The sequence below is a fragment of the Columba livia genome, chromosome W (genome assembly GCF_036013475.1).
Source record: "Columba livia isolate bColLiv1 breed racing homer chromosome W, bColLiv1.pat.W.v2, whole genome shotgun sequence".
NCBI lineage: Eukaryota > Metazoa > Chordata > Aves > Columbiformes > Columbidae > Columba > Columba livia.
The window spans coordinates 4591539-4616312 of NC_088641.1; the positions used below are offsets into that span (position 1 = coordinate 4591539).

The 24774-nt window shown below is 41.1% G+C and overlaps 1 protein-coding gene across 8 annotated transcripts in view; it reads left to right on the forward strand.

Moving 5' to 3' along the window:
- Positions 1-24376, forward strand: part of LOC135577058 (vasculin-like) — an 82033-nt gene extending 57657 nt beyond the window's left edge. For 5 of the 8 annotated variants that reach the window (XM_065044711.1, XM_065044706.1, XM_065044707.1 and 2 more), the window contains exons 6-13: positions 135-358; positions 1038-1104; positions 4155-4339; positions 5126-5257; positions 5739-5903; positions 13877-14061; positions 22675-22777; positions 23911-24376. In XM_065044711.1, the coding sequence (XP_064900783.1) occupies positions 135-358; positions 1038-1104; positions 4155-4339; positions 5126-5257; positions 5739-5903; positions 13877-14061; positions 22675-22777; positions 23911-24066 (1217 nt within the window). In that variant the 3' untranslated portion in view covers positions 24067-24376. The remainder of the gene's footprint in view (positions 1-134; positions 359-1037; positions 1105-4154; positions 4340-5125; positions 5258-5738; positions 5904-13876; positions 14062-22674; positions 22778-23910) is intronic. The other 3 variants (XM_065044712.1, XM_065044714.1, XM_065044713.1) reach the window with 1 other exon arrangement.
- Positions 24377-24774: the final 398 nt, after the last annotated feature.

Genomic DNA, 24774 nt, shown 5'->3' on the forward strand with positions numbered 1-24774 from the left:
GAAAACTAAATTTACTATGCTATCACATCCCAGAGTATAGAGCTGCTTGCTTAATTCCTCTACCAAATTTTTTCAAGAGTAGAATGTTCTTTCAAAACTGTTAATTATATTTCTTTAAAATTTACAAATCTAAGGGCATTTTGGGAGAAAAGAGAAGAAGGGTTGGCGTTCACAAAGCAGAAATGATACAGAAAATATAAACCATCGTGGGGGATACCATGGTGGAGGTTCCTGCACTGGTACCAGCACTTTCCACTATGGAAAAGGCCAAGGACTGCACGAAAACAATGTATCTGATAATGAAATTGGGAAAAAGGAAGACAAGGAAGTACCCAAACAGTTTGAGGCTGAGGATTTTGTAAGTTAATTGTAATTATAATAAACAAGGTTTCATTGTTTCTGCAAGTGCCATTTTGTTGATTACAAGCTACTTCATGAGATTTCACCGGTTTCAGATTATCATATAAAGGGATCACATTTCCCATAGATAAGAGGGTGTTAGTCATTTGTCCACAAACTTGTTTCTTTTTTTATATCCAGTTTTTATCATTATGTTTTTATTATTGTCACTTATAATTGGATTCTAAGTTTATTTCATAATATCTTACCACAGTTTACTGTGGCATGTGTATGTATTAAATTCTACACAAGTACCTTACTGGAAATCTGAAGTACTAACAAAATGATCTTTCTGCTACCAGCTGTTTGAGGTCCTATGCTTCAACCTAAAATTGTGGGATGTAAGGGGAAAGGTGAGCTTTCTCTTTGAAGAACCATACATCACTGTGTTTTGCTTTCTCTGGACAGTTCATATAATAGTATTAACTGCTGCTTGAGGTGTTTTGTTGGAGAAGAGGAAACAAGTGAGTGTTGATCTATTTGGATCGCAGGGGGAAGTGTCTAGTCTTTGTCCATTTAAAAATCTTTGACAGCTGAGGTCATACTTCTGATATTATTGTGATTCTTTATTTCATTGGTCCCACAATTAAAACTTATTATTAAATTTTTGTTTTAATAATAATAAATTTTCCTTTCAGCCATCTTTGAATCCTGAGTATGAGAGAACACCAAACCAGAATAAGTCTTTAGCTGCCGGTGTGTGGGGTGAGTATTTTTGATGTTTCTAAATATAAAAATGTAGCTGAGATCTGAAGTTGTTTTATTTGAAACATAAGAATTTTTTTAGAATATTAAAAAGGTATAGATTGAAATTGAGGAAACTGGGAGGAGTGGCTGATACGCCAGAAGGCTGTGCTGCCATCCAGCGAGACCTGGACAGGCTGGAGAGTTGGGCAGGGAAAAATTTAATGAAATATAACAGGGGAAAGTGTAGAGTCTTACATCTGGGTAGGAACAACCCCAGGTTCCAGTATAAGTTGGGGAATGACCTATTAGAGAGCAGTGTAGGGGAAAGGGACCTGGGGGTCCTGGTGGACAGCAGGATGACCATGAGCCAGCACTGTGCGCTTTTGGCCAGGAAGGCCAATGGCATCCTGGGGTGTATTAGAAGGGGGGTGGTTAGTAGATCGAGAGAGGTTCTCCTTCCCCTTTACTCTGCCCTGGTGAGACCACATCTGGAGTATTGTGTCCATTTCTGGGCCCCTCAGTTCAAGAAGGGCAGGGAACTGCTGGAGAGAGTCCAGCACAGGGCAACAAAGATGATTAAGGGAGTGGAGCATCTCCCTTATGAGGAAAGGCTGAGGGAGCTGGGTCTCTTTAGCTTGGAGAAGAGGAGACGGAGGGGTGACCTCATTCATGTTCACAGATATATAAAGGGTGAGTGTTACGAGGATGGAACCAGGCTCTTCTCGGTGACAACCAATGATAGGACAAGGGGTAATGGGTACAAACTGGAATACAAAAGGTTCCACTTAAATTTGAGAAGAAACTTCTTCTCAGTGAGGGTGACAGAACACTGGAACAGGCTGCCCAGGGAGGTTGTGGAGTCTCCTACTCTGGAGGCATTCAAAACCTGCCTGGACATGTTCCTGTGTAACCTCATCTAGATGTTCCTGCTCCAGCAGGGGGATTGGACTAGATGATCTTTTGAGGTCCCTTCTAGTCCCTAACATTCTGTGATTCTGTGTGATTCTGTGAAACTTGAATAGTATTACAATGTAAGTATCTTTTTGTTAGAGAGGTGACACTTCTATTTGGATATCAGTCTGTTGGTCTGTAGATGCAGGCACAACTTGGAATCTTTCCAAGAAAGTGTACGTCTTCTTGTGAAGATGTTAAGAATCTGTCTCCCAAGAAGAAATGTGATGAAGGTGGGTCACCTAAACTAGTGATGTGATTTCTAGCTGATGACTTTGTAAGAGTGCTCCTGACTGATTAATGCTGTTGAAAGATCTTGGAGAAAAACCTAGGAGGGCTGGAAAGAGCAGGTTAGTTTGCAGAAAATCATAGAATAATTTAGGTTGGAAAAGACCCTTAAGATCATTGAGTCCAACCATTAACCTAACACTACCAAGACCACCACTAAACCATGTCCCTAAGCACCATGTCTACATGTCTTTTAAATACCTTCAGGGATAGTGACTCAACCACTTCCCTGGGCAGCCTGTTCTTATGCCTGACAACCCTTTCCATGAAGAAGTTTTTCCTAATATCCAATCTAAACCTCCCCTGGCCCAACTTGAGGCCATTTCTTCTTGTCCTGTCAGTTGTTACTTGGGAGAAGAGACCGACACCCTCCTTGCTACAACCTCCTTTCAGGTAGTTGTAGAGAGTGATAAGGTCTCCCCTCAGCCTCCTTTTCTCCAGGCTCAACAGCCCCAGTTCTCTCAACTGCTCCTCATAAGACTTGTGCTCCAGACCCTTCACCAGCTTTGTTGCCCTTCATTGAGGTGCTGGAGCATATCCAACGTCTGTCTTGTAGTGAGGGACCCAAAACTGAACACAGTATTCGAGGTGCAATTCAAGATTTAAGGTGTCATCCTGGAAGCAGATGTCTTAAGCTGTTGGCTATGTTTATGAATTACTTGTAAGAAAGCTGATCCTGAGAGTATGTTTTCTCATCTCCACCTGATAAATTTGGCTAATGCTTTACGGTTCTATGGGCTTTAAGTAGTGAATTGTTCATTCTAGGAAGGTGGCAACTTTAGACTTCACAGGTTTTGTTTTCACAGAATCACAGAATCACAGAATCGACTGGGTTGGAAAAGACCTCAGAGATCATCGAGTCCAACCCTTGGTCCAACTCTAGTCTGTTTACTAGATCATGGCACTAAGTGCCATGTCCAATCTCAGTTTAAAAACCTCTAGGGACGGCGAGTCCACTACCTCCCTGGGCAGGCCATTCCAATGCCTGACCACTCTCTCTGCCTGTGAAGTAGAAATGCTTGCAGAGAGAGGATATAATCTTGGAAAAGGTTGTTAAAGCAACTTTGGAATGCATGTGAAAAAATGTGGTGTGGGGTTGTTTTTATTATTTTATTTTTTTTTTTAAACTTTAGAACTGTTTTTAATAGGTGTTCTTTCAAACTGTTAAATGTCAGTTACTCACTAAGTATGACAGCTGACTGTATGTCTCCAGTTAGTGCTCTCTTGAACCTGGAAATGGTGTAAGCTTCAGATGTTCTATTATCCCCACCTGAGGCATAGAGATAAACTGGGCATTACCATGGTCTACAGTAGTATACATCTCTCTTCTCATGTTCATAGAGCCTCAGTGTGGAACATTTGGTTCTAAAATAAGTCGTTAATATACGAGTAATTATTCTTTAATAAACTTAAAGGGAAATATGAAAACCATAATCTCTTTTGAAAATTAGGTAACTCTTAACAACTAATAATATTTGGATTTTAGATTTGCAAACAAGAACTGTGTAGCTAGCTTCTTTGACTGAAGGATGTATTTATTTTGTGAAAGTAAAATTCCTGCATTGCCAAGTGAAATATTTTTATAAAAGGTGGTTGTGGAAAATGGAACAGAACTTGTATTTACCTAAGTTTGTACAGTGTGTTATTTGTGGAACTAATACTGGACCAAGTTCCTGATTTATGCCTATTTGCTCTGGACTATATGGCTATCCAGTACCCTATGAACTAGGAACTTAAGAATGTATACACATGCATATATATATATATATATATATATATATATATATATATACACACACACTGTTTTTCCCTCCTCCCTTCCCCTCCAGAGTACCCTTTGAATCCTAAATCTAGATCTCCAAGAATGCTGGTCATTAAAAAGGGCAGTACAAAAGAACTGCAGATATCTAGATTCCCTGTAGTAGGAAGTCTTCATTCACAGCCAGTAAAGAATGGAACTGGCACGAGTGTTTATCAAGGATTAGTCCCTAAACCTGCTACTCCACCTGCAAAGGTGAGTCTTGGATACTGGTGAATATGCTGAAAAAAATCATCCTCTAATTCTGAATGTGCTCATTTCACCCCTGAGAGTACTGTTCCTAGAGTATTATGCTTTCAAATCTTGCTAAGTGCAAAATATTCTGAAAGTGAACAGAAACATTTTTTTTTTTCATTTTTCTTTTTAAACTATACTGTAATTGGATCTCTCTTTGTTTCTCATTTACCTTTTTTTGAGAAGTGCAAGAGCTGTCCAAGGGAGAGTGAAAAGGATGCTTCTAACTTAGAGAATAGCAATGCCTTTTGTATAAATGTTTTTAACAGAAAAATATATACCTAGTGGAGAGCTAGTACCTCCAGAATTTATCTCAGTTACTGATATAGATGTGCTTAGTGTCATTCTGGTCCATCTCATATGCAACTTTCTGTGTTCATCTTTTGATTTTGTTTCAGGATTTTTTCTGTGCTCCTGAGAGCATCTGATGGAGCTGTTCTTAACTCTGTTAACATACTACATTAAAAACACTACTTTCAGCCGTTCAGACTCATGTTTTTGATTCTTAATACTTCAAATATGAGGGTTTTAATTGTTTGTAAATATAACTCTATATAAAAAGTGTAGACAGTATTTGTGAGCAAGGATGAATTGCTCATAAACAGTCTCTTTTCCACAATAAAACAGGTATTTGCTCTAAATTATGGTTGTAGTTATGATTTGCTTTTGCTTAATCATTTCTCTAAATATTCCTGAAAATAACCCTATTGCAGTTAATGACTCTAAATTTTTGTTTAACCTACACAGTGGAAAAACCAAGCAAAAGAAAATAAACTTGGGAATCCATTTTCTCATGAATCTGCATATGGTATTAGTAATTTCAGTCCTTTCAAATCAACTGCCAAGGCATTTACTGCATCACAGAATTCAGTGAAAGAGGTAAAACAATGTCTGTAGTTTTTATCAACTCTATCAAATTTTAAATTTATTTGGTTGGATAACTGGATCAGTAAGCTTTATGCAGAACTGTATTAAATAAGTTTATTTTTGTGAAAGTTAATATGAGAGAGAAAAATATGGAAGCTACATCACATCACTGGCTTTTAAGTACTGCAATAATTACTTTGTATGTTTGGAGTAAAAATGGTGCATTAGGAAGTATAACCTGGTAAACTTCAAAACTGTGTGATGGACTTCAGAAGGTCCACTGTGTGTTAGTAGGGCTCCATAAGCCTTCATCTCTAGGATTACATATAAGAACTATATATACTGAAATAGAAATATCTTCCATCTGCTTTTTACTGTTGATATACATGAAACCTGAAACTACAGGTGCCTGTGAGTCTTTGTCTTTAATTCAAAGTTTCCTCAATGAATAAACTTCTAATATTTTTTCTTTTTTTGACCCCCCCCACATTAGAGTAATCAGTCAAATTCATCATCCCTTATTGACAAAGTTGGTCAGCCTCGTTTAACAAAATTGACAAGAATGCGGACTGATAAGAAGAGTGAATTTTTGAAAGCATTGAAACAAGATAGAGTGGAAGAGGAACATGAAGACAATAATGATGCTGGGCAAGAGAAGGTAGTTTTGTTCATACCTATCGTAGATCCAGCAGTGACAGTTCTCAGACTGAACATAAACTACTTTTTATTTGGCTGTAAACAGCTGTTAAATCATGGTCTTGATCTCTAAATGAAGGAAAGGAATTACCTTTTGATGAATTTTAAAAAGTTGTTCCAAGTACTGTTCTTTCTCCAGTGCTTCTTAGTGTTTTGTTTTTTTTTTTCTTTCTGCAGTATCTGTTCATACATGTTATAGACAAATGTGCCCGAGTTATTAGCAACAATAAAAAGAATAAATAAGCTAACCTAATCTTTGGGAGAAGAGTGTTTCACACCTTGGACATTAGTTATCCTATACAAAACAATGGAAAAACTTGGTTCTGCTTCTCAAACCATTTCCTTTCTAATTATAGTGTTTAGATAGCCAGAAGTTAAACTAGTCATAGGGGCAGTAGTTTGATTTATGCATATGCATATATAAAGAACCTGTTTTTACTTCTTAATTGAGAACTTGGAGGCCTATTCTGTGTATATTATATGTCAGTTTTCTTTCAGTCTGGATCAGCTTATGCAGTGCTTAGCTGGCACCTGAGAATATTTCCTTCAGTGCTACCAGCCATCAACAAGCCATAAGTGTAGTTATCCTATGTAGTCCAAGTGAAGATAAGTAATGTATTATTCAGGATGAGGCAATTAAAAGCCTATATTTTCTGTAAATGAGTGGTTTAAAGTGTAAACAAAAAAAAAAAAAAAAAAAAAAAAAAAAAAACCAAAAACAAAACAAAAAAAAAAACAATCCAAAACCAAAACAAACAAACCAAAACCAGCAAAAATTACAAATCAGCCAGACAAATAAAATGAGTGGTTTTCAGGAAGGGTTATTCAGATTCAGAGACACGAAAAAAAAAAAGACAGTGCCAGTGTCTCATAAAAGAAAGATTGACTTTTCTGACCCTGTTCCTATTTCAGGCAAAATAAAATTTGCTGTAATGGGACTGTACAACTTAGATATATGTGTCAGTTGAGAAAGTTCTGCATCTTTCCATTAGACATTTTATGGCTTAGCACCCTGAGATGAGTGTTGAGGGTAATGCTGTTCATGTGTGTTTAGAAATTCACAAATTTTTGATTTAAGATTAAAAAGATCTTGGGAAACACTGTCTTCAGCTTCAGAATTCTGAACATGAATTTGTTGGGAATTTCTGTTCCTGAAATTGTCTTGAGTTCTTAATATCTTCATCATACTTATGTCAAATGTATTTTGTTGTCCCTGATTTTCAGAAGCAGTGTGTTTGGGTGGGGGCAAGGTAGAGGGGAGGTTTTTAGTAGTAAAAATTGTAATGTCCTTGGACAGGTGTATGTAACACATAGCCTGGAGTATTTGTTGGTAAGTGCATGTGTCCTCTTCCCTGCCCTTGCTGTTTCACTAACAGGTGTGAAAAGATGTTAAACAAATCATGTCACTAGTAGTTGTCATTGTAATTTTAATGATCGTCAATAGAAGACATGGTGTGCAACTGAGTGGATAGGGAGATAACTGTGCAACAGGCTATTATAATGTGATTCTGTTGATGGAATTTTAAGGCCTGCAGTAACAGATTTCACCTCTGAAATAATGAGGCAAATTGTGATCAGCAGCTGAATCATGCTTGGAAGAAGCTATTTTGCCCTAATCTATTAAAATTGTTTAATATTTTTATGAATTTGCTTTGTCAGTATGAGATGCATTCTTCAGGTCTATGATTTAACAGGTGAATATATGTTTACTGAGGTACTTGTTCTTAAGAAATTTTTGCTGAGCATTCTAAAATTTCTGGAGGCAGACAACACTGTGAGTGGGAGGAGAATGATGATGGACGGTCTTGATCATGGACTCTGAAGTATGATTTTGTACAAGTGCAGAACTGGCTAATTGAACCATTTCCTCCTGCTATGGATAATGCTGTTATATACCAAGTTTAGTTAGCTAGATAACGTTCATACTCTCCTCCTTGTTTTTACAATTGATAAGACTTCTGAGGCTATTTGGGCTTGCCTTTGCTTGAGGCAGGAGTAACCCAGACTGCCTTTCCTAACATATTTTTCATGTGTACTACAGGGACTTTATCTCCTTCCACAGTACGAAGAATTTCTGATTGGGCAGGCCCAGCTCGATTGGCTGATCCCCTAGTGTTGACCAACCAAGTGGCTTTTGCTAAATGTGAATCCCAGTTTTTAAAGGTTACACCACCCAATGCCTTTAGTGTAGTTTTTAACAAACCATTGACCTTTCAATTTTCCCAGAGGCTGGTGCATGATATGGAATATGATATACCCACTCAATACCATGTTCTTTGGCCCAATTGTCTATAATACTGTTTTTGAAATGAGTACCATTGTCTGATTCAATTCTTTCTTGCGTACCGTGTTGCCAAAGGACTTGCTTTTCAAGGCCCAAGATAGCATTTCGGGCTGTAGCATGAGGTACGGCATATGTTTCCAGCCATCCGGTGCTTGCTTCCACCATTGTAAGTACATAACGCTTACCTTGACGTGTTTGTGGAAGTGTAGTATAATTAATCTGCCAAGCTTCTCCATACTTTAACCATCGCCCCCCATACCATACAGGCTTTAACCATTTCGCTTGTTTGATTTCGGCGCAAGTTTCACATTCATGAATAATCTGTGAAATAGTGTCCATAGTTAAATCCACCACTTGATCGCAAGCCCATTTATATGTTGCATCTCTACCTTGATGCCCTGAAGCATCATGGGCCCACTGAGCTAGGAAAAGTTCACCTTTATGTTGCCAGTCAAAGTCCACCTCAGCTACTTAATCTTAGCAGCTTGATCTGCTTGTTGGTTGTTTAGATGTTCCTCGGTGGCTCGACTTTTAGGCACATGAGCATCTACATGACGAACTTCTACAGGCAGGCTCTCTAGCCGAGCAGCAATGTCTTGCCACAGTGTGGCAGCCCAAATGGGTTTACCTCTGCGCTGCCAGTTGCTTTTCTTCCATTGCTGTAGCCACCCCCACAAGGCATTTGCTACCATCCATGAGTCAGTATAGAGATAAAGTATTGGCCACTTCTCTCGTTCAGCAATGTCCAAAGCCAGCTGGATGGCTTTCACTTCTGCAAATTGACTAGATTCACCTTGTCCTTCAGTGGCTTCTGTAACTTGTCGTGTGGGACTCCACACAGCAGCTTTCCACCTTCGATGTTTTCCTACAAGACGACAGGATCCATCTGTGAACAGTGCATACTGCTTATCTGTCTCTGAAAGAGTATTATACGGTGGTGCTTCTTCAGCACGTGTTCCTTCCTCCTCATCTGGAGACATCCCAAAGTCTTTACTTTCTGGCCAGTCTGTAATCACTTCTAAGATCCCTGGGTGATTGGTATTTCCAGTTCAAGCTCATTGCGTGATCAGTGCAATACATTTACTCCACATAACATCGGTTGCATGATGTGTAGAGGGAACCGTCCCTTTGAACATCCAGCTCAGCACTGGCAGTCGAGGTGCTAGGAGGAGCTGTGCTTCAGTACCGATCACTTCTGAAGCAGCTTGAACTCCTTCATATGTGGCTAGTATCTCTTTTTCAGTTGGAGTATAGTTGGCCTCAGATCCTTTGTATCCTCGACTCCAAAAACCTAAGTGTCGACCTCAGGTTTCTCCTGGTGCTTTCTGCCAGAGGCTCCAGGAAAGTCTATTATCTCCGGCTGCGGTGTAGAGCACATTTTTAACATCTAGTCCAGTCTGAACTGGTCCAAGGGCCACCACATGAGTTATCTCATGCTTTATTTGTTCAAAGGCTTGTCGTTGTTCCAGGCCCCACTCAAATTGGTTCTTTTTCCAAGTCACTCAATAGATAGGGCTCACAATCTGGCTGTAGTCAGGAATATGCATTCTCCAAAAACCTACAACACCCAAGAAAGTCTGTGTCTCCTTTTTATTAGTAGGTGGAGACATTGCTGCAATTTTGTTGATCACATCCATTGGGATCTGACGACGGCCATCTTGCCATTTTATTCCTAAAAATGGATCTCTCGTGCAGGTCCCTTGACCTTGCTTCGTTTTATGGCAAAACCAGCATCCAAAAGAATCTGAATTATTCTCTCACCTTTCTCAAAGATTTCTTTCACTGTGTCACCCCATACGATGATGTCATCAATATATTGCAAGTGTTCTGGAGCTTTACCTTGCTCCAGCGTGGTCTGGATCAGTCCATGGCAGATGGTAGTACTGTGTTTCCACCCCTGGGGCAAGCCATTCCGTGTCTACTGGATGCTTCTCCAGGTGAAAGCAAACTGTGGCCTGCATTCTGCTGCTAAAGGAATAGAGAAAAATGCATTAGCAATGTCAATTGTAGCATACCACTTAGCTGCCTTTGACTCCAGCTCAAATTGCAGTTCTAGCATGTCAGGCACAGCAGCACTAAGTGGTGGCCTAACTTCATTCAGGCCACAATAGTGTACAGTTAGTCTCCACTCGTCACTAGACTTACGCACTGGCCAGATTGGGCTGTTAAAAGGTGAGCGAGTCTTACTGATCACCCTGGCTTTCCAATTGACAGATCAACTTCTGGATAGGAATCAAAGAGTCTCGATTGGTGCGATATTGCCGGCGATGCACCGTTGTGGTAGCAATTGGCACCTACTGATCGTCAACCATCAGCAGTCCTACAACAGAAGGGTCATCTGAAAGACCAGGCAAATCAGACAGCTGTTCAATTTTCTCAATGTCCACAGCTGCTATACCAAATGCCCACCTATACCCTTTTGGGTCCTTAAAATACCCTCTCTTGAGGTAGTCTATTCCAAGGATGCACGGGGCATCTGGGCCTGTCACAATGGGATGCTTTTGCCAGTTTTTTCCACTTAGGCTCATTTCAGCCTCTACAACAGTCAGTTCCTGGGATCCCCCAGTCACTCCCACAATACTGATGGATTGCGTTCCTTTATAATTAGAAGGAATTATCGTGCACTGTGCACCAGTGTCCACTAAAGCTTTGTACTCCTGGGGGTGTGTTGTACCAGGCCATCGTATTTGTACAGTCCAATAAACTCTGTTATCCCTTTCCTCCACCTGGTTGGAGGCAGGGCACCTCTAATTTCTGTTTTGCACAGTCTCTGGGTGTGAATTAGAGGTTCCTTCAAGAGCATCAGAATCTCTTCTGCTCCTTTTGTAAACTGGAGCAACCACCTTCCTAGGAGTTCTTCCTTTTATCTCACGTACTCGTTCTTGAAGTTCTGAGGTAGGTCTTCCATGCCACTTATTCATGTTTTCTCCCTGCTCATGTAGGAAGAACCACAGTGAACCTCTTTTTGTGGGCTGCCTCTGTCCTCTCTCTCGAGACTGGAAACGCCTTCTCCTAATAGCTGAAACATAGGTTTGTGCAGGTCGTGAATGGTACGTGTCTTCTCTGAGTTCTTTGATTTCTTGCAACAGCTTTTCAAACCCGTCATCAGATTTTTCACACAGTTTCTCTACAGCAGAGACACAAGCCTGTAGATAACCAGCAAGGCTGTCCTCAAAATCCCAGAGCTGCTCAATCACTTCAGTAATATTTTATACACCTTCAGCTGACCAGACCATTCCTGCCAATGACTTAGCATATGCAGGCAGTGCAGTTTGTACAAATGTGCGCCACAGAGGTCGTGTACAGTTGATTCTGTCTGGGTCTGTCCCCTCTTGGCTGTTTGGTCCATAATAGATGATCTCTCGCACAGCTAATTCTCTCAGGAACTGGATACCTCTCTCCATAGTATTCCATTTCCCTAATGTGCATATACAGTCTTCCTTGTAATGAAATCTTACTTTTATAGCTGCCAGGAGTCGGGTCCAGAGGGTAGTGGCATTAGGGTCTCTTGAAATTGCCCTATCAATGGTGGAATCTTTTGACAGAGATCCCAGCTGCCTGGCTTCACCACCTTCCAATTCAATTGTTTCTGCCCCATTGTCCCAGCATTGGAGCAGCCAGGTTATAATATTCTCGCCTTCACGACAACTGAAGCCTTTTCGCAGATCTCTCAGCTCACCTGGAGAAAAGGACCGAGTGGTGGTCACTTCATCTCCTCCCTGCGCTGATGATGCCCCTTGGGATGATGTCAGCCCTGTGACATCACCTGCTGCACGGGTACTCTTTCTAGTGACTTTCTTACAATCGGCAACTGATGCTGATATGGGTTCACCATCATTTGATTCATTTCCAGAGTCTGAATGACTGTCACAGTGATTGTTATGATTACAGCAGCAACAGTGACCATTGTGTGAAGAAGGGGAGGCTGCCTTGTTAGCCTTTGAGGCTGGAGAAGTAACATTATCTGTAGCGACCTTGGCAGAGGAACTCTGCGGAGGAGCTGTAGCTTCAGCCTGTGAAGCTGTGAATGGGGGGGCAGTGGCTGCAGCAGCAGCTTTTGCTGTTTTGCTCTTTCTCGAGCGGCCAGGAGTGCTTTTTGCTAAAGCTTCCGAAGACGCACCGCAAATCTCAGGACTAAAAAGAGACGCAAACCTATTGAACCTCATTTCTCTTAACAGTGACACAAACTGACACACATTCAGCAAACCAGATAACACCATCACAGTTCTATCAAAGCTTCAAGGATATTCAAAGCTCTCTAAAACATTTGCAAACTGTCCTAGCGAAAAAATGAAAGTATTGTTAGTCAGCCTTTCTAAAGATTCACTCGACCAATTAGCAAACACAGCCGTACTGCTCTTTTAATCTCTCCCAGAGGTTTTTCAAGGTAAAGCAGAAACGAGTAGAATTTCTTTAGCGGCTGCAGTATGATGAAATAAACCAGTGCACCAAACCACATAGTATCATCATAACCATCATCCAGTTTCTTGTTGTTATATAATGAATACTTCAATTCAAAAAGAAAGCCCAACACAGATATGGGATCACCGAGCACGATGTAGAAAATAATTGATACAACTTATGCCGTAACATCTTTAAATCAGTGTAATTCACTTTGCCTTAATACCACTAAATAATATCCGAAGCAAACATATGCACAAGTATCACAACTCTATGAGTTGGTACCGTGCCAAGAAAATTGAAAGGTACGTCAGAGCAGTAGGAAAGCCAAAAATCTCCAAATTTACCCCTTTCTCGAGCCCCACATTGGGCGCCAATTATCTGTTGAGGGTTTTGATTGCAGGGTGACAATAAAACCCTGGCAGATATATTGTTAACGTCCTCTTCCCCTCCACTTCCCCCTTTTGCCCCTCCCTCTCCCTGCTTCCCACTAAGGACAGGCAATCGGGAGGAAAAGAAGGACAGAGAGAAGAGAGGTGGAAAAATTAAAAATGTTTTACTAATGCTGCTAGTAAGAATAGAGAAAATAATACAAAATGTACAAAACCAATCTTGAAAATTTCAGCAACTGCAGAGCCTGCACCTGAAGTCCTGGACTGGACTCTGCAGCCAACCGGAGCTGGATTCAGTCTCTCATTAGGCCTCAGTTCACAGGGACAACTAGCAAGGTCCATGCTTATCAATAACTTTGCATTCCATTGCTATGTTTACCAAAACATGTATCTGGTTCTCCAGGAAAATGCAGCTAATATGAAGGCTTTAGCTGACAGGCAACATTCACTAAAAGAGAGACTTGTTTTTTAACAAAACCAGGACAGCATGGCTCTGATATTTCATTAGGAACCTTGTTTGTAAGTTCAACGGATAACTTATTTAAGCTGCCTTTGATACTTATCTTGAAATTCCAACTTATTATTTTTATATGTTTGAAACTTTGTAGGAAAAAAATTGAGGCTGAGCATTGGAGTTGCTTTCTACATTACTTGATCAGTGGCATAACTTAAGATTTCTGTATTATCCAGGTATTGCAAACTCTAGAAGTATGAACAGAATTACCCCTGAAGTAGTATAGAGTATCTCCATTTAAGCTTAATTTAATAGAATCGCTGAGTTGCAGCATTTGCAGACATTTACTTGTGAATGGAATTTATTTTTAAACTTTATTTGTAATATGTAATTATTTTTAACAGGGTGATGAGTCCTTCAACTTGCACAGCAGCAACAGTCCTCATCATGAGAGAGATATAAACAAAAACTTTGAAAATGAAATTCTGCAAGAGAATGGCAATGCTCCAATTACATCTCAGCAGATCATTCAATCTTCAGCTTTCCCTCGGGCAGATGTTCTTTCAAGCTCACTTGAGGCAGAGCATAGGTATGTACTTATTATAATATAAAGAGTGCTCCTTCATGGTAAGTGAACATGTTTTAAATTCTTACTAGTTCAGAAGTCGGAATCTGAAAACTGAGAACACATAAAATGTTTAATGAGTACTGTCAAAGTCTAACTTTTAGACATACTAATTTAACATGGAATATACTTTGTCTCTACTAGACTTGTGTAGTGACATTTTAAACTTGCTTTACTAAAAATGTATTTCATTATAAAGAAATAAAGCAAACTACATAGTGACTTCATCCCTCTTATTTTGGTCTGCATGTCTAAGAAAAACAATGCATGTAACTGTTATTTGTATTAATAATACTTTAAATGCTGCATCTTATGTAAAACTCCGGTGAGTTTTTCCTCGTTAAAGAAATGAATTATTTCTGTAGCTGATATCAGTGATATCACAAGACAGTGCACTGGAAAGGGAGAAAGTAACTTCAAAAAAGAATGGAAACAATTTTAGTATCTCATAAAAGTAACTGCAGTAGCAACTGTTAGAGATAGATACTGCTGGGAAATCACAACTCAGTCTGGAGGTGAGCTTGTCATAAGCTCTGTTAAATTCTTACTGTTCCTGGCAACTACAGAAATGTAGTGATAGATTTTTTTTTTAGTGATAGATTCTACATATACATTGGACTAGAGAACTTTTCCTGTTCCTAGTACCTACAAAGGAAACTTTCATGATCTTTCATCCCTCATGAGTATGAATAGTGAAATGCACCCTGCTCTGTTACTTTTTTTCGCCATTGGCTATGGAGACAGAAATTTTTGGCTGCTAGAGACTGCTGATAAATATTTTTCACTAGAAGACAGAGGCAAATCTAACTCTCATTTGTCAATTCAAGTTACTTTGAATGGCCATCATAGGATTTCTGAGCAAGCATCTTTCCTTGTGGTATCCCAGAGATGGTGTGTCTCTGTACTATACCAACCCTTTGGCTGAGATCTCTACATGTATGTAGTCAGATGTTATGATAAGCCTTTTTGTGGTAAATTGGACTTGAAGTGACCAGCTTAACTCACAGGATACTTGTGCATACCTAATAACTGTATAGGCACATCTTATACAAAATAATGTCTTGGGCTTCCTTTCTATTAGGAGAGTTTCCAATATGCAGTGATCATGAACTCATCCTGTTGGTGTCAAGTTTGCTAATCTGAAGCCTAATTTTTTTATGTAGTTCACACTTTTAACCATTCTGGAAACCTAATTTTGCTTTAAAGGTGTTATGGTTTAAGGCAAGGCGGCAATAAACTGTGGCAGATGCTCCCTGTTATCCCCTCACTTCCCGCCACCCCTTTCCTTTAGATCGGAAAGATGATAAGAAAGATAAGAGGAAAGGAAGAGAGACGTAGACTTCAAGTTGGAAAGTTTAAAAGGGGTTTTACTAATGTTACTAATAAATAGAGAATATATACAAAATCACTCTCAAGTGCTCGATGTGGAGTTGGCATCACTCCAGCAGTGGCGGAGCTGGGTGTGCGGAGCCGGCGGCTCCAGCAGGTGCAGTTCAGGCCGGAAGTCATGGGCGGGACTTCACAGCAAACCAGAACCTGGTTGCACGGATTACAGGGCCTGAGGCCTATAAATCACAGGCAGACAGACAGGGTCCTCTCTAGTCGTGGGCCACGGTCAAAGAGAGAATGACCTTCATGATCACCCTCTTATATAGGGGGTATGACGATTATGGGATGGAATACTTCCATTGGTCAGTTCTAGTCACCTGTTCCATCCACCCCTCCTCAAACACGCCCCTCTCACAACGGAACATGGGAAAACTTCTCAGTCTTTCTTGGCTACCATAGTAATAAATCTAAACATGAGCTTCTTCAGCATTCCGTTGGTCTTCTTATCAGCACCAAGTACAGCCTCCGAGGAAAAATATGCAGGCTAAAACTCAGAAAAGTACAGCCACCTAGAAGAACTTAGCTAAAAGAAAAATCACTAAAAGAAAACTGGTCTTGTTTTTAACAAAACCAGGACATTCCACCCCTTATTCCATACCATTTGAGTCATACCCAAATCACTACTGCTTTCTGCCTGTCTTCAAATGTATATACACACACACACAAATATATGTATATCGCTAGTTCATGAGTGCAAGTCTCTCTATCACAGCAGTCTCTCTTGAGGCAGGAGAGATGATGTGCAATCTGATGCAGTTCGTGTCCAGGAATTGTCAGAAAAGTCAGTCTCAGGAAAGTTACTGTATACCACTCAATGAGGTTAGCTCAGGGTTCATCACCACCACTGCATCAACCTGAAAGACACTTATGGAACACTGTTAGTGTCATGCAGCAATTTCCCTCATACAGTTTGAAATTGAGTATTCTCACCCAGAATCAAATCTCCTTGAGGTACACATCAGACTTCACTATCCTTCAGCATCACCCACCAAGTACATCCAGGCCCTTGAGCAAAAACAATCCCATGAATGGGTCTGCCTTTGCCCAAAGCAGGAACAATCCAGACAGCTTTTCCTAACATGTTCCTTCCATGCACCACAGGGACTTTATCCCCTTCTGTTGTATGTAAAAGCTCTTGACTGAGCAGGGCCAGCTTGATTGATTGATCCCCTGGTGTTAACTAACCAGATGGCTTGTGCCAAATTCTTCTCCCAATTTTTAAAAGCTCCACCTCCCATTGCCTTCAGAGTAGTTTTTAACAAACCATTATATCGCTCAATCTTCCCAGACGCTGGTGCATGATAGGGGATGTGATATATCCATTCAATACCATGTTCTTTGGCCCATTTGGTTATGAGACTATTTTTAAAATGAGTCCCATTGTCTGACTCAGTTCTTTCTGGAGTACCATGTTGCCACAGGACTTGCTTTTCAAGGCCCAGAATAGTGTTCCGGGCAGTGGCATGAGACACAGGATATGTTTCCAGCCATCCCGTGGTTGCTTCCACCATTGTAAGCACATAGCGCTTGCCTTGGCGTGTTCTAGGGAATATAATATAGTCAATCTGCCAAGCCTCTTCATATTTATATTTCAGCCACCTCCCCCCGTACCACACAGGCTTTAACCTTTTGGCCTGCTTGATTTCAGCACATGTTTCACAGTCATGGATAACCTGTGAAATAATGTCCATATGTTGCATCCCTTCTTTGATGCCCTGAAGCATCATGGGCCCACCAAGCTAGAAAAAGTTCACCTTTATGCTGCCAGTCCAAATCCACCTCAGCTACTTTAATCTTAGCAGCTTGATCTGCTTGCTGGTTGTTTTGATGTTCCTCAGTGGCTCAGCTTTTAGGTACATGGGCATCCACATGCCATGCTTTTACAGTCAGGTTCTCTAGTTCAGCAGCAATGTCCTGCCACAATGGGGCAGCCCAAATAGGCTTGCCTCTGCGTTGCCAGTTATTTTGCTTCCACTGCTTTCACCACCCCCACAAGGCATTTGCCACCATCCATGAGCCAGTATAAAGTACTGGCCACTTTTCTCTTTCAGCAATGTCCAATGCCTACTGTATGGCTTTTACCTCTGCAAACTGGCTTGATTCACCTCGTCCCTCATCAGTTTCTGTGACTTGTTGTGTAGGACTCCAGATTTCTACTTTTGATGTTTTCCTACAAGATGACAGGATCCATCAGTGAACAGGGCATACTGCTTTTCAGTCTCTGGTAATTCATTAAATGGTGGGGCTTCCTTAGCACACATCACCTCCTCTTCTTCAGGTGATGCTCCAAAATCTTTGCCTTCCAGCCAGTCTGTGATAATTTCTAAGATTCCCAGGCGATTAGGTTTCCATATTTGAGCCCGCTGTGTGATTAATGCAATCCACTTACTCCATGTAGCTTCAGTTGCACGATGCGTGGAAGAAACCTTACCCTTGAACATCCAGCCTAGTACTGGTAATCAGGGCGCCAGGAGGAGCTGCGCTTCAGTACCAATCACTTCTGAAGCAGCTTGAACTCCTTCCTATGCTGCCAGTATCTCTTTCTCAGTTGGAGTATAATTGGCCTCTGAGCCTTTCTATCCTCTACTCCAAAATCCTAGAGGTCGACCTTGAGTCTCACCTGGTGCCTTTTGCCAGAGGCTCCAGGTAGGATCATTGTTCCCAGCTGCAGTATAGAGCATGTTCTTAATACCTTGTCCTGTCCGGACTGGTCCAAGAGCTACTGCATGTACAATCTCTTGTTTAATTTGTTCAAAGACTTGTCGCTGCTCAGAGCCCCATTGAAAGTCACATTTCTTTCGAGTCACTTGATAAGGGGGGCGCACAATCTGGCTGTAATCTGGAATATGTATTTTCCAGAAGCCCACAACACCTAAGAAGGCTTGTGTTTCCTTTTTGCTAGTTGGTGGGGACATAGCTGTTATTTTGTTAATCACCTCTATCAGGATCTGGCGACACCCATCTTGCCATTTAATACCCAGAAACTGAATCTCTCAGGCAGGTCCCTTGACTTTACCTCTCTTTATGGCAAAACCAGCTTTCAAAAGAATTTGAATTATTCTTTCACCTTTCTTGAAGACTTCTGCTGCTGTATCACCCCATACGTTGATGTCATCAATGTATTGCAGATGTTCTGGAGTTTTACCTTGTTCCAGTGCAGTCTGGCTCAGTCCATGGCAGATAGTAGGGCTGTGTTTCCACCCCTGGGGCAGTCGATTCCAGGTATACTGGATACCCCTCCAGGTAAAAGCAAACTGTGGCCTGCACTCTTCTGCTAAAGGAATACAGAAAAATGCATTAGCAATGTCAGTTGTGGCATACCATTTGGCTGCCTTTGATTCCAGTTCATATTGCAGTTCTAACATGTCTGGCACAGCAGTACTTAATGGTGGCGTAATTTCATTTAGGCCACGATAATCTACAGTCAGTCTCCATTCTCCATTAGGCTTTGGAACAGGCCATATAGGACTATTGAAAGGTGAGCGAGTTTTACTGATCACTCCTTGACTCTGTAGTTGTTGGATCAGTTTATGAATGGGGATCAGGGAATCTCGGTGCGATATTGTCGTCTGTGCACCATCATGGTAGCAATAAGCACCTGTTGCTCTTCGACCTTAAGCAGTCCTACAACAGAAGGGTCATCAGAAAGACCAGGCAAAATAGACAGCTGTTTAATGTTCTCAGTTTCTACAGCTGTTATACCAAAGGCCCATCGATACCCTTTTGCGTCCTTAAAATAACCACTCCTTAGGTAATCTATACCAAGGATGCATGGAGCATCTGGACCAGTCAAAACAGTGTGCCTTTCCCACTCCTTTCCAGTTAGGCTCACTTCAGCCTCTAATGCAGTCAATTTCTTAGATCCCCCAGTCACTCCTTCAATACTGACAGATACTGACCCTTTATGATTCGATTGCATCATTGTACACTGAGCACCAGTGTCTGACAGGGCTTTATACTCATGTGGTTCTGACATACTAGGCCACCAAATCCACACAGTCCAATAAACTCTGTCGTCATTGTCCCTTTCCTCCACCTGGCTGGAGGCAGGGCCCCACTAATTGGTGCTTTGCACAGTTTCTGGTAGGGACACACAAGAATCCCTCCTCAAGCTCGTTGTGAGATCAATGCAGTTGGTTCTTTGCTCAGTCTCTGGTAGGGAGACACAAGAATCTCTCCTATCCTGGCTGGAAAGCCTCCCACTGGAAATTGGAGCAGCTTTTCTCTTGGGAGATTTCTTTTTCAACTCACGTACTCGTTCCTGTAGATCAGCAGTGGGCTTGCCATGACAATTACTCATATCTTCTCTCTGGTCATGCAGAAAAAACCATAATTCACCTCGTGACATGTTGCATTTCTCTCGGGCTGATGCTGCGGAAGGGCATCTCTTCCCAATAGCTGTGGCTCGGGCCCGTGTATGTGATGAGTAGGATCTGTCCTCCCTCTTGGACAGTTTGTCACACAGTTTCTCCACAGCTGCGACACAGGCTTGTAGGGGAGAAGAAAGAGTGTCTTCATACTGCTGCAACATGTCTGCTACTTCACCCACAGTTGACAGATTGTCCTTTGAAAAAGTGAGTAATCCTTAAGTGCGGGCATAAGACGGTGGTGTGCTCTGCACAAACTTCCACAGTATACCTCAGGTACATGGCACTTCATCAGGATCTATAATTGTCTGTGGGTCACCACAAAATATCTCTCGCACAGCCAGTTCTCTCTGATACCTAATACCTCTCTCCATAGTAGTCCATTTGGTTAGGCGGCATATGATATCATCTTTTAAAGGGTACCTGATTTTTACTGCTGACAAAATTCTTCTCCAGAGGCTTTGACTTCGTTTCTTCTTTGCAATTGCCTTATCAATGCCACCATCTCGGGTCAGCGATCCCAGCTGACTGGCTTCACTGCCATCTAAGTCCAAACTATTAGCCCCATTGTCCCAGCATCGAATGAGCCAAGTGACAGTTGGCTCACCTTCATGACGGCTAAAGTCTTGTTTCACAGTCCTTCAGAGATAAGGAGGGTTCTATTAGCTCATCCTTTGATGGTAGCTTTGTTTTAGAAGGACTCACTGGTTGCTTTCCTATAGAATCCAGGGGTAGCAGTGGAAGGAGTTTAGAAAGGGCTGTGGGAGGAGCTGTAGAAGGGCCCTCTTCTTCCTCCTCTGATTCTTCTTCAACATCACCTTGCTCTTTTCCAGAAACAACCTCTCCCTGCTCTGTTGTAGAAGGACCCTCTGCTTCGTCTTCCTCATCTTCCTTCACAATGGATTCCAATAGTGCTTTCTTTTGCTTCCTCATTGTTGGGGCAACCAATACTGCTGAAGTCTGAATGTCCATATTACATGTTGTGGGGGTCTGATTAGATGCAGAAACTGACGTTGCAGTTGTAGTGGCTGCTCTGTCCAAGTCAGGAACTGGAGCTGATGCAGAGTCCCTCGAGGGGGGTGCAGTAGCTGTCACGGATGTTGTAGCTTTAAAAGCGGCAACTCCTGCCGCAGAAGTTAGAATCGCTACAGTCCTCGTAAACAGTTTTATCAGCAGCAAAGACTGACACACGCATTGCAGAGACCCAATAACACCAACAAGCTTTGCTTAAAGGTCCAGGGATATTCAAAATTCCCCAAAGCATCTGTAATTTGCTCTAATGACACAGGCAGAGAATAGTTAAATAGCTCTCCTAAAATCTCACTCCTGAAACTGAGAAAACAAAAGGCACAGGTCTCTTTAATTTCTTCTGCTTCTACCGGAGAATTCCAAAAATGCATATTCCTGAAGTATGATAACAATGAGTTGAGATACATCATGAACTTAACTAAAATCACATAAATCAGTGATACACAACCCAGGGCCACAGCTATAATAACAAGTTCAACTCTACTTCCAAAAGTAATGTTCTGCACAAAAACATAAACAAGAAGAATTAACCCCAAAAAGGCATTATTAAATCCAAATAGATTTGCAACAACATCCTTTAAAGTCAAAAACAAACTCAAACCACAGTCTGCTTTATGACCCATAAAGCACACAGATCTAGCGTTTCCCAAAGTTTCCTCCTGCTCATAGCCCATCTCAGTCAAACCCCATCCCTGTTCTGGTGCAATAAAATCTGTCATGATTTCTCACGCAAATCCAAGTCACGGCACCAATAGAACCTCTCACGGTTTCTCTTATCTCATCCCAATACACTTTCTCTCTCTGTACGGTCTCATTGCTCCCGGTATGGTCTTGTTTTCCCCGTATGGGCCACCAATTAAATCTCTTACGGTTTAAGGCAAGGCGGCAATAAACCGTGGCAGACGCTCCCTGTTATCGCCTTACTTCCCGCCACCCCTTTCATTTAGATCGGAAAGATTATAAGAAAGATAAGGGGAAAGGAAGAGAGACTTAAAGTTGGAGAGTTTTAAAGGGTTTTACTAATGCTACTAATAAATAGAGAATATATACAAAATATACAAAACCAATCTCGAATGCTCCATGTGGATTTGGCATCCCTCCAGCAGCGGCGGAGCTGTGTGTGCGGAGCTGGCGGCTTCAGCAGGTACAGCTCAGGCCCCCAGAAGTCATGGGCGGGACTTCACAGCAAACCAGAACCTGGTTGCAGGGATGCAGGGCCTGAGGCCTGTAGATCACAGGCAGACAGACAGGGTCCTCTCTAGACGTGGGCCACGGTCAAAGAGAGCTTGACCCTCGCAATCACCCTCTTATATAGGGGGTATGACGATTATGGGATGGAATACTTCCGTTGGTCAGTTCTAGTCACCTGTTCCATCCACCCCTCCTCAAACACGCCCCTCTCACGACAGAACGTGGGAAAACTTACCAGTCTTTCTTGACTACCATAGTAATAAATCTAAACATGAGCTTCTTCAGCATTCCGTTGGTCTTCTTATCAGCACCGAGTACAGCATCCTAGGAAAAATATGCAGGTTAAAATTCAGAAAATACAGCCACCTAGAAGAACTTAGCTGAAAGAAGAATCACTAAAAGAGAACCGGTCTTGTTTTTAACAAAACCAGGACAATCTTTTCTAAGGCTTTTAACCTACTATTACATAAGAGTTTGTTTAAAAAAAAATATGGACTGATTAATCTGTTTATTACAGATCTTTACACATCTACGTAGGCAGAGCTTGAGATGTCTGAGTGTGTGTAGCAAATTCCTTAATGTTGTCCTTTTTATTTTAAAGGCTGTTAAAAGAGATGGGCTGGCAGGAAGACAGTGAAAATGATGAAACATGTGCTCCACTAACAGAGGATGAGATGAGGGAATTCCAAGTCATTAGTGAACAGGTAATGCTAAGTTAATGTTCAGTTATGAACTTGTAGGTGGCTACCCTAAATGCCTACCTTTGAGGGGGATCTCCAGTAATTTTGATGATTAGGGATGCTGCCATTTCAGTCCCCTTTTTCTTTCTTCTCTCTTACCTCCTTGTGCTTTTGGAAGAATAGTTGCTTTAAAAAGATAGGGGACCGGTACTTATTGTAGATAAGGCCTATTCTCAAAATATCAATGGAAAGGTAGGGGAGTGGTTCTGAGTAGTTTCAGCATTGCTGGTAGTAGGATTGCACAAGCTTTCCATCTCCTCAGTGTAGACTGAGGAAAGGGAATTTTCTTTCAAGGTTTTTATGCAGCTTCCTTGGCTTTCCAAAATCTGAATTTTCTCTCTTGAAAATTGAGGGACGCTTAATTCACTGGTAACAAAGTCTGAAAAGGCAATCTAGACTTGAATTTTTTTTTTTTTTTTTTAAATTAGGAGTGTTTTAGATACCTGATAGGAGTTGGGGTGGGGGGCAGGAGAGGCACTAGAAGGGAGAATCTTGCATAATGTTAAATTTAAATAGTTGATATTTCCATAAATCTAGCCATGCAGGTGCTAATTAGAGTATTTGGAATATTAAACTATTAAATGCTTGGCTTATTGCCCAGCTTCTGTACTATGTCTGGAAATGCAGTAATTCCTTTCTTGTAGAGTAAGTTGTTTCCTTCTCTCCATTGTCTTTGACTTTCCAACTGTATCAGGTAGACAGACTGGAGTACCCATTCCTCGCTGCTGCTTCTCTTTCTGGGCCCTTTCCTCACTGCAGACCCTGCCCTTCTTAGCACAGATGTTTGCAGCAGACTGTGGGGAAAAGGGACTGCATCACAGGAGGGATCACTGGGGCAAAATGTCTGAGGAAGTGCGTGAGAAGACAGTAAGCTCTTGTTCACTGCAGGAGCATAGTTTAGCACAGTTGGAGGTTCTTGGATGCAGATGGCTGGCCCGGAAGTGAAAGCTTTCAGATGAATTTTCATTTGTGGGTATATATAAAATGGATTGTGAAGTGGATCTAATGTAGCCCATAGATGATGCTGAGAATGCTGAAATGTTGTGGTTGTGTTTAGCTTTTTCTTTCTCTGAATACATCTTGTTTTCTCATTTCAGTTACAAAAAAATGGCCTTCGGAAAAATGGCGTTTTGAAAAATGGCTTCATCTGTGACTTTAAATTTAGCCCCTGGAAAAACAGTACTTTCAAACCTGCTCTGGAGAATGAGGATTCTGAGACAAGCAGCAGTGATACATCAGATGATGATGTGTGAAGATTTCTGTAACGTGTAGAAACTTGTTTTGATCTCATGAATTTCAGGATGTCTTGTCCAAAAAAAAAAACCCACAAAACTAATTTATGTAGTAACATACCCCATTAGAAGAAGAATGATGAGACTTCTCTCTGAAGAATGCAAGGAATGTTGTGTTGAACATTACTATAATATCTTTGCAAACAAATGTTGTAGAATGAGGACTTGGGTTGACCCAGCATTGACTTTGTTCATCACTGCAGCATTTCTGACTAGCAATGTGACAATGTAACTTTCTCATTTAATAATAAAAACAAAAGGAATTGTGTAATGTCTTGGAAAGCTTCTGTCTTAATATGTCTGTTAGGAAAAAAAGGGCAGCTTAATGCAGTGTTTTGCTTGCCAAGTCAATTTCTTAAAATGGAAATCCTTGAGTCCACTTTGTAAAAAGGGCAATGTAGCATGTTGGCTAAAATAAGCAAAGTGCACTAAAACTCTTTTTCTTAGTTGAGCTGTTGTACTGTTCTACTTTTTCCACACATAACTGTTCTTTAGCCATTTGTAGTGTAGTCATAGTTATTAATGGGGTAAAAAAACCAATCAACCAACCAAACAAACAAAAACAACAAAAAAACACCAAACCCCAACCCAAAACAAACAAACAAAAAAACCAAACACCTGATGTTTTGTTTCCAAATTTCTAGAATTAAAATTTAAAATGAAAGCTTT